At 33.7% G+C, this 10,671-nt stretch overlaps 1 protein-coding gene across 1 annotated transcript; it reads left to right on the forward strand.

Moving 5' to 3' along the window:
• The first annotated feature begins 1,320 nt into the window (after positions 1-1,320).
• LOC100791360 (protein Brevis radix-like 4) lies at positions 1,321-9,450 on the forward strand. The gene is made up of 4 exons (XM_003546426.5): positions 1,321-2,290; positions 6,289-6,424; positions 7,406-7,836; positions 9,040-9,450. Exons 1-4 carry the CDS (start codon positions 1,863-1,865, stop codon positions 9,116-9,118), a joined length of 1,074 nt encoding a protein of 357 aa, XP_003546474.1. The 5' UTR covers positions 1,321-1,862; the 3' UTR covers positions 9,119-9,450.
• The last annotated feature ends 1,221 nt before the right edge of the window (positions 9,451-10,671 follow it).

Raw genomic sequence — 10,671 nt, forward strand, 5'->3', positions numbered from 1 at the left:
TCCGTCCAGGTATGGTAGGTTTCCGGGGAAGGTCATCGTCGATTGCTTCATGCTTCCAATGATTGTTGCAGCGGAGTTGAACTAGTGGCTCTGGATACCACTATGTTGGAGCAAGGAAGAGAGAAAGGTGAAGAGAGAAAGGGGGAAAGCTGTTGCATTGAGTTGCACACAGGTGCACGAGAGAACAAAAGAATAATAGAGCCTTTTTCTTTAATGGAAAATTAATTCTCTATGTTTATTCAACCACACACTATATTTTTACAATATAAGAGTACTTATTTATATGTACTCAACAATCCACAATTTCATTAACCCCTAATTACATTTCTAAATTATTCCTAACACGGTGCAATTGATTGCTATCACAAGTTTAATCCAAATTATGTAGCTTAGCAGTATAATCAGAATCATTCTGGGAATCATAACTAAAACTACTTCTATTAGAGGCTTAATTCTCAGCCTCAGAACAATACTTCTTGGTTACAACACAATGCACAAGCTCCTTAAGCCTACTTAGCCAATGCTAATTCTACTCGGCAGTCACAGAATTGGTACATTGATTCTGGAGCAACTCATAACGTCACTGCATCTCCTTAGAACTTGATGAATGAAGTTCCAACCTTGGGCAATGGGCATGTTTTCCTTGGCAGTGGTCAAGGTTTACCGATTATATCCACTGATTCAACAATTTTTTAGTCTCCTTTTGCCTCTAATGTTAAATTAACCCTAAATAATCTATTGCATGTTAGTGTGAGTCAGGTTGCCAAAGATAATAATCTCTTTTTGAGTTTCACTCATCTCATTGTGTTGTCAAATCTCAGGTTAATGATTCCATACTCCTTAGAGGTGCTCTTAGCCAAGATGGCCTCTATGTCTTCTTAAATCTTTTGAATTCTTCTGCCAAGTCTATTGTTGGAAGGGCTGCTGCCTCTGTTCATATGTCTTCGTTTTTAGCTTTGTCTTCTCATTGTAATAATGTCAATACTAGTGAAATCATTACTAGTAACTCTAGTTTTGTTTCCCTTTGGCATAACATTCTAATTTCTACTGCTGTAACTCATGTTCGTAGGACTTGTAATATACCTTTTTTCAATAAAATGACAGAAGAATTGTGCACTGCCTGTTGTATTGGCTAATCTCACGAACTTTCCTCTTATCCTTTTGATTTGAAATTTTATTTTTTCTTTTTTTTCTATAATTTTTTGATGACTTTTAACTCTCATAAATTAAATTATGTTTTGATTTTTTTAATTAATTTTACAGATAAATTTTAACTCCAAAAATTACATTTTAAATTAAAATATGTCAAGTAAGTTCATATTCATTCAAATCTAACTTCAAACCAAAAAAATAAAATAATTTAATTTTACTAAAATAAAAATAAATAAATTTTTTACAGAATAAAAACAAACTTTAAATATTTTACACAAAATAAAAACATATTTTATCCAATATTAGTTTTAACCAAAGTGTGAAAGAGCGTGAGAATCCGAGCCCAAGTTTCCGAGAAAAAAAAAAAAAAAGCAGATTCCTCTCCGCTCCCTTTCCCTCTCTAGCCACGTTAAGTTACAAAACCAAACACCAAAAAGTAAAAGAGAGACCAACAAAACACACAAACTCAAACTTCTCCTTCCCATTCCCACCAGAATCCTCCTCCATTTACATTACTCCGAGGCTCAGCACATGCTCCCTCTTTCCTCGTCCAAATACTCATTTATTTATTCCCAAAATCCACGCACCCTAAATTCCTTTCCCTTCGAAGATTCTCTGACATCACCGTAACCGAAGAAGAAGTAGCTGATCCAATTCCGAACAAACATCCACACCTCATTTCGCAAACACGATCCAGAAAGGAAAAAAAAATGCTTACGTGCATAGCACGTCCGAAGAAACCCGGTGGCGACTCGGCAAGCGACGATCCGAGTTCGCGGAGCCAGCAGGGAGTGAAGTCGCTGACGTGTCAGCTGAAGGAGATGGCGCTGAAGGCGTCGGGAGCGTACAAGCAGTGCGGCCCGTGCGCGACGGCGCCGAGTAGGCCGAGTCGCAGCGGAACCGAGTCGGACTCGGAGTCGTCGTCGTCCCGGCGGCGGTGGGGGAAGGAGCTGGAGGCGCGGCTGAAGGGGATATCGAGCGGGGAAGGGACGCCGAGCTCGAGCGGGAGGAGGGTGGTGATGCTGCTCGAGGACGAGGAGGAGCCGAAGGAGTGGGTGGCGCAGGTGGAGCCTGGCGTTTTGATCTCCTTTGTGTCGCTTCCACGTGGCGGGAACCATCTCAAACGGATACGATTCAGGTACGTGTTTGTCGGTGAATGTTAATTTGTTAGTCGAAAGTTTTTGTTACTGAGAATTTCATGATTTTTTTTTATTTTACTATTAAATCAATCTTATATCTCATGGGAAAATATACTTGTGTCGTATTGTTAGGTTTGAAAGCGTTTAGACTTAGGACGTTGACGCTGTAGTAGTGTTGGTTGGTCCATGGTCTTCGATTCTGGCTAGTGATTGTGATTTTCTGTTTTTGTCGCTACAATAATGATGCTGAATTTCTAATTTTGTTAATGATTCATGTTTAATCATTCTTAGTATAGTCTTCTCCAGAGACTCAAATCTAAGATTTTGTCTAATGAAATATCTTTTGAATTAATAATTTGTTAGTTCAGTGATTATGACTCTTGTGACAATAAGAAAGATTCGAATCTAAAATTTTATCTAATAAGATACCACTCAATTAATAACTTGTTAGTTATAGTGATTGTGATTGTAACAGTGGCTGCTTATCTTTTGTTACCTCGACTGTCTATTCCCAATGCTCTTACTAATCACTATCTCATGCATGCCTACCAATCTTATTATAAGTCGGTTGTTAATGCTTGAATTGAATTAATAATAAATATTAATTTTTTTATATAAAAATTCATAAGTTGTAAATTCCATATTTTGAAAAATTATAAAAAAATTCTTATTATATTTTAAAATTTTTAAAACATTTACATAACATCTGTCTTGTGTAGTCACAGAAATTCTAATAATGCAACTTTGGCGGAGGAGTTGCTTTACTCTTTTCTTTTTAGTCCTACGATATTCAGTCTGATTAGGGACGGTGATATATAGTTCGTTTGAGATGGTTGTTGAATTGAGAATATTACATAACTCTGGTGTAATCTAATTTAACTTGGCAAATTTTTGTATAATCTTTATGTTTAATTTTTCGTAGTACAAAATTATAATAACTAAAATAGATTAAGAAATATGTGTAGAAATTAAAAGAAATAATGTCTACTTGTAGTTAATTATAAACATAAAGATTTTATAGATATAGAAACAAATGAATGATTAAACTAATTAAAAATCATTTGACTGCTTAATCCGATTTTGATAATAATGCTGCATAGTTATTTCTGTTTAAATTACTACTACTACTTTAATTTGTTTATGTACTCCAGTTGTTATTCTATGGGTTCATACGTTGGTTTTGGGATTAATGCCTTTGGTTTCCGTGTGTTGTTTTGTTTGGTTTATACAGTAACAAACATGAAATTAATAGGGATATGTTGGCACGTATGATGATTGGTTTTATTTAACCTTTTAAATAATTGTTCATTGGTATTGGAAAAAAGTATCTAAACTCTCTTCAATTTTAAACTGTAATTAACGTTGTAAAAAGGTGTATCTATTATTAAATTAAGGGTTCATTTGATCACTTTAGAAGTAAGTTTATTATAAGAGATTTGTTTCTTTTATTTTGAACACCTGATTCTGGTGGTTGGTGAAACATATTGTAGTTTGACATATACTACCATTTAGTATTCATTTAGAGATAAATAATAGAACTTACTATACAATAAGAGAAAATTAACAAGAAAATACTAGAACTTTTTTTAAAAGATTTGAAAAATGAGTTGGACAGTCAATATATATTACTCGTGTTGACATAAGCAATTTTTATGTGCTGATCTCCTAGCAAAGCTTGGTGTGCTGTGCAACGTCATGATCTGCTTCTTCTAGCTGATGAAGCGGGTGTGATATATCCGCGGGGCCTCTAACTTGTCCTATTGTTTTTTCACTTCCCTCTTTTACCAAAAAAATAAAATAAAGTGTAATGAAAGAAATATTTGTTAGTATTTTTTAAACAAATTTCTTCTATAGATTAGGGTCATCTGGTCGTGATTCAGTGGTCTGAAAGTTAAGAAGTAGTATTTATATGCTAATGAATTTATTATAAATTGGGCAATGAACTAATAATGAGACATTTACGAATAGAGTGTTAGACTATGTGGGGGGTATAAAGGCAATTTTAAGTCGCGTGATGCATGATTTTGCATGAGGTGAGAATGATCCTCCAACAAAAAACATTTGAGAATATTTATTTCCGGAAATAAATCCGAATTTTATAACTTTAGGCTAACAAATAAACCCTTGTAAAAAAAACCCTTGTCTATTTTGTTTTGGTTAGAAATAGAACTTGCATTGGAACAGGTAACAAACTTGATCCTTTTATTTCTAATCGTTATTATCTATTATGCTCACTCATCTTATTCTCTGCCATATGTGATTAGTGTGTAGCCTCTAAAAACTCCAATTTTTCAACGTTATAAGTGATTAAAATGAATGAATCGTCCTCTGTATATATGAAAGGATTTAGGTGGGTCCACTTTCCCCTGTTATTTCACGCCTTTGCCAAAAGCAATCCTAAAAGTGGGTCCAAAAGTAAAACTTATTGTGGCTTGAGAGTGGATGTGGGCCAGTGTTAATTGTCTTGGGAACCTTTAAAACTGGGTCTTGTCGTTTGGTCGGAGGAAGCTCTTATGCATTATTTTTAGGAAATCAACAAGGATAAAATGGGACAATATTTTTTAAAATTTTAGAGTATTTTTAAGACATGAATATAAAAACAAATGAAAGATGGAAATATTATATATAATTTCATATATATGATCTCAATTGTTTTTATATTCAAATAATAGATATGTTTTTTCACAAACAATAATACTAGTATTCTTCATGCCTTATTTTTCGTAACTTTGTCTTCCTCCTATAACTGTTTTTGTCTTTTAATCTGCAATTTGCTGGGGAATGCTCCCACATCCTCTTTCACTCCATAAATATATACAAGACAAAATGTGAACATCTGCTAGGTGGGGACCTAAAAAAGTTGTAGATACTAGATAGCTAGCATAGCTTATAGTCTTGTCCTCTTTTTGCCCAATTTTGTTTTTTTGTCTTTTATCTCATCGTGAGATAAAAGCATCAAATATCAATGGTATCAGTTTTATATAAAACGTCCTAGTTGGTGACTTGTGGTGCATTCTCAACCAATTTGGCCATAGGGTTGCTGGTGGTGGGTCAATGAATAAATGATTTTCTCTTTAACTCTTTTCCCCCATGAATTTTAGCTCAGAAATTTAAGAGCATAGATAGGTCTTAAGTTAATATTAAATCCTACTGAAACATCTAAATCATATTCTCTTCACCCTCTTTAATATTTATATAAGGTTAGTTTTGTCATTTCACAAATGTACCTTTTCCTTTCCTTATCACTTTCCATCCAAACAAACAGGAGAAAAGAAAGTTTTAACTTTCTTTCCTTCCACTTTCCCTTGTACCAAACAACTAAGACAATCCTTCCACTTTCTACTATCTTTCTTTCCTTTAACTTTCTTTCCTTCCACTTTCTTTCCTACCACTTTCTTTTCCAAACCAAACATAGTATAAAGTTTGGACCCACCTGCTTTCGATTGCTTAGACAACTCCACTGTGAGGTCAATGTTGGCCTTAGAACAACTTTATTTTCCTCACGGAATGATCGGGTTTGCTTTTAATTATTCATCAGAGAATTATTCATCAGAGAATTCTTTGTCAAAAAGCATCTACTCGAGTGACCTAACATAATTGAGAACAGTGTCATGCACCACTGACAATTAAAAATTCATCTAAGAAAAATTTGGTCAACAAAATATAACATAATCATCATAGCAGCAAATTGCGACCAGTTGGATGTTTCAAGCTTAGTCTCTCGAACCATTCCATACATTGATTGATACACATAGAAAAAAGCATAGTTATATCAGTAAGATTCAAAGAAGAAAAAATGACAATAGAGCTGACAAAACAAAGACAAAAAAATGAAAAAGTAGAACGGTTCAGCTGTCAATATTTTTTCTTTTTCATTATTTTTAGACTAAGATTGCATTGTTCATTTCCAAAATTCTGATGTACGTGTCAATGTTATTATAGTTCATATGATATGATGACTTAACAACTGAATTATGGTTTATTTTTTTATGTATAGTCGCGAGATATTTAACAAATGGCAAGCTCAAAGATGGTGGGCAGAGAACTATGACAAGGTGATGGAACTTTACAATGTTCAAAGGCTTGATCGCCAAGCTTTCCCTCTTCCAACTCCACCAAGGTCTGAAGACGAGGTAACTTCTGAATTTATGTAGCTTCTAGACATTGTTATGTAAAATTTTGTAATCGTCTGCATCATGTTACTTGACCCAAATGTTTATTTTGGGCAATTTTCTTTTATAATGCCTATACTTAAAGAGTTATTATTACAATTTTAATTTATGACATGTATTTGCATGTGTACTAACTTCAATCACTTGGGTTAGAACTCAGAGAATCATTACTGCTCATGTCTGTAGACTGTACTGTAGGTATATAGCTATTCATTATGCGCTGTTATAACTGTTTGCTAATTTGATTTGGAATGTAGATGCAGACATCATGCGGTGGCAGTGGAGAAAATAGCAATGATGACTTTGGTCAAGCCCTATTAATAGTTTCTCCACTCGAAAAGATTATAATTCAACAATGAAAATATACTTTTAAATATTCAAAATCATTTTTATTTATAAAATTAAGTATATCTATTACATAAAAAGAGTACTATTCATTTTTTTCCTCAACACTTTTTTACGATGAGAGAGATAAGAAGAGAAGAAAGAAAAATGTAAAGATAAGTGAAGTGAGATAAGTGAAGTGAGAGAGAGAATAAAAAAAACTAAAGTTGAGTTGTAAAATGATTATGTATAATTTGAAGCGAGAACAAAGTTATTGAAAACAATAGTAGTCACTTTGTAGAAAAATGTTTTATGGACACCCTATACTCTAGCCTCTAGGATATTTGTAGAGAGATAAAGATTCATAAAAATGCAGATGTGATAAAAGCCAAAACTCTATCTTGTATCGTAGGTCATACTTTTTTTTGGGTGAATTATTGTATTGTATGTTACACTGCATCTTTGTCCCATTTTTTCATAGTTTACCGAGGCGAAAGTTATGACCACATTGTTCTTTTTTTCCGATTAGCAAATGTTAATTTTGTTAGCACTCCCTTCTCCCTTAACAATCTACCCATTTTATATCTCCGTTATAACCACATTGTGGGTTGAATGCAGAGTTCAAAGCGTGAATCAATAGAAGATTTCCCAGTGACACCTCCACTGAGCAGGGAAAGGCCACCTTGTAATCTATACCGTGCCGGGGGAAGAGGAGGAGGAGGCATGGGAATGGGGTACTCATCCTCAGATTCCTTTGATCACACCTCAATGCAATCATCCCGGCATTACTATGACCCCAATGGTGTGAACTCAACCCCAAAGGCTTCCACCATTAGTGCTGCTGCAAAGACAGATATCTCATCAATAATGGATGCTGATGCTTCCATAAGAAGTAGTTCATCCAGGGAAGCTGATCGCTCTGGGGATCTTTCAATCAGCAATGCCAGTGACTTTGACAATGAATGGGTTGAGCAGGATGAGCCTGGGGTTTACATCACCATCAGAGCTCTCCTGGGTGGCAAAAAGGAGCTCAGACGAGTCAGGTTCAGGTAGGCTCGCCACAAATTGGGTCTTTGGATCAACAACTTTGATTTTAGATGATTCAGGTTTACTTAAAGGTTTTACTGAAATTGATATTTGGCCTAAATGCTCCCCCATTTTTCATAATGAAATTAAAGTTGAAAAACAAGTTATAAAGTGAGCATGGTTCTTGATTCATGCTTCAGATAAGCTTTCTTGAAGACAATGATAGTTCGTAGTAGTTCATGGATCATGCATTAAGTCTAGGCTTATCTAGCTTGATTGTTAGACCAGGTAAATAAAGAGTAAATCACAATTTTAACCTTTGAAAGTGTACACACTGTCACATTAGTTCCTAAAATTAAAATTAAAGAAGTATAAAATAAGTTCCTAAAATTTCCAATTGCTTCATCTAAGTCTCTCAATCACTTGTCGTCATTTTTATTCTTAAGCATATAAAAATATCATTACTCAAGTCAAACATTTTATTTTTAGTTTTAAACTAATGTGATTGACAAAATGCACTTTCCAAGACTTATTTGAGATTTCCTTAGTTTCAGGTAGTAATATAACAATTTATACATTTTCAAGTTTCAGGGACTAAAACAGTAGTTTATCGGTAACAGAATTTGAAATTAAAGTCACTTGATTATACTTGTTGCTAGCAAACATGTGAAATGGTTAAAGGTGGAGTACAATTAATTTACTCTATTCTACAAATTTTGGTCAGTCCTCCTACAACATTGAACTGACCGTTTCGCAAAGGCCAAATAACTATCTGTATCTTCAAATGCATTGAAATGCAATCTCGCCTTCACAGCATCATTTAGAGCAGCAATACCATGGTCAATAGAACTCAGGATTATCTGGTTTTGGGATTGGCAAATGATTCCGTCTGGCATTAGTCCTGAACTCACTGACCGTACCTTTCTTCACTGCATTCCATATGGCAGCAGCCTGTGGAATGTAGTGAAAAAATCATAGTAGAAATCCTTACAATCAGACTAGACTCAGTTCAAAGTCAAAAGTTATATCAAAATTCAAATAACTACTCTGATGCTTTATATGTTGTTTTTTTAGTTGTTTATTACTATTAGTCATTCTGCTCCTAGATGTAGTCTCAATTCCATAAGCATGTTATAAATTTACGAACGGGGATTGATGCGCATATTTGAGTTTATTTTTGTGACTGTATTTTTATTTCTTTTGGTGTTTCCTCGTATTTGGTGCAGTCGAGAAAAGTTTGGGGAGATGCATGCTAGACTATGGTGGGAAGAGAACCGTGCCAGAATACATGAACAATACTTGTGAGCTAGATGCCTAGATTTATCAAAGGGGTGGCTGCTGATGTTTCACAAAATGTGGAGGTGGTGTTTCTCATCAATTTGCTTAATCAATGTTTTTGTTATATAAAGTCTCCTTATAGGCAAGATGTCAGAACGAGTGCTACTATACATCCCTAGACCCTAGCGCTCGTGTTTCATCTTCATGCAATCAATTCTGGTTATTCTCTTGACTCTACGGAGTAAATGTAGCTTCTGTTAGTCAGGTTAGCAATTGTTTTGTCGAAACTTACAAGTAATGGGTGTATATTATATAGCTGTTGAAATTAGATCCAGAGAATGAATCTACTCATTTTCTTTTTGTTTCTTAAGCATCCAACTTGCAACTCCTAAATGAAACTTGCATGCGTCAATAATGAGAGAAAATACTAGTTTTGTGATCTGATTATCAATAATAGCATTATTCTAAGGGCACCGATTAAAGAACAAAAAATGAACAACTTTTATGAACAGATTTTGTGAGAGATTAAACTGAATCCCCTGCAAGATATCCACAGTAACCACAAGATGCACATATACGACGAAGGCCTTTGCACTAAAACCCCTTCAGCCAAACCTTCCCCACGAAAGGTTTATCCAAATCTATGTCGACATAACACACGAGCAAAATCCACACGTCAAACATCCAAAGTATGGTTATCCACCTTGATAAGTCTACCTACTACAGAAGCAAGTCCCAACAAAATGCTTTCATCATAATAAACAAGATTCAAACCTGGGAAGCAAATCGCAAATCCACATAAGTGTTTTGTCAATTTTGGCTATTGGAAAATTAAATTTTGGAAACCAAATCTGCACGATAAGGTAATGATCAAAGATCATCCATGTGCTACCCTCCATGAATTTTGCTCAATCATCTTGTTTAAAAATCTTATTAAATCCCACAAGACTTATATATATAATCTTTTAAAATTCTAATTAAGATTTTTTAAACAAGATAAAAAAATCTTATGATATTTAATTAAGACTTAAGATTGTTTTTTTAAGACAACCAAATCTAATGATATTTAATTGAGTTTGTTTACAACTAAAAAAAATCTGATATTCAAAATCACATAGATTTCAATGAATTATTTTTTAGGATTAATTTTGATGAATTTTATATAACTTTTTAGTAGAAAATATAAATATCATATTCATTAAATAATTTCTCCTAAATTCTTCATATTTTACCCTTCTTTCTGTCTTTTTATATCAGTTTTCAGATAAACTCTTGTTATTACCGAAATACAAAATCAACACCTATCCACATGGCCACACCAATCATAATACAAGATACATTATCCATCGACGACCTCTCCTTTGACATAAAAATCAATCACGAAAACTAGCACTAATAAATTGCCTTATTAGCATTCAAATCTGACAATCTCTGTTGATGCTACTTTTGATTTTTTTAAAAGAATAATTAATTTTTTTAATATTATTATTTTATTTTTTAAATAATGAGAATTTTTGTTTAATAATTTATTAATAGTCTTGAAATAATTAATTAATAGTTTTAAAATAAATAAAAAGATA

Source organism: Glycine max, chromosome 15 (assembly GCF_000004515.6).
Source record: "Glycine max cultivar Williams 82 chromosome 15, Glycine_max_v4.0, whole genome shotgun sequence".
Classification (NCBI taxonomy): domain Eukaryota; kingdom Viridiplantae; phylum Streptophyta; class Magnoliopsida; order Fabales; family Fabaceae; genus Glycine; species Glycine max.

Bases quoted from the DNA above. Each gene is read 5' to 3' on its own strand.
- LOC100791360 (XM_003546426.5), top strand. From the start codon at position 1,863: ATGCTTACGTGCATAGCACGTCCGAAGAAACCCGGTGGCGACTCGGCA. The intron at 6,425-7,405 runs GTAACTTCTGAA...GGTTGAATGCAG, and splicing joins CACCAAGGTCTGAAGACGAG to AGTTCAAAGCGTGAATCAAT. The intron at 7,837-9,039 runs GTAGGCTCGCCA...TATTTGGTGCAG, and splicing joins CTCAGACGAGTCAGGTTCAG to TCGAGAAAAGTTTGGGGAGA.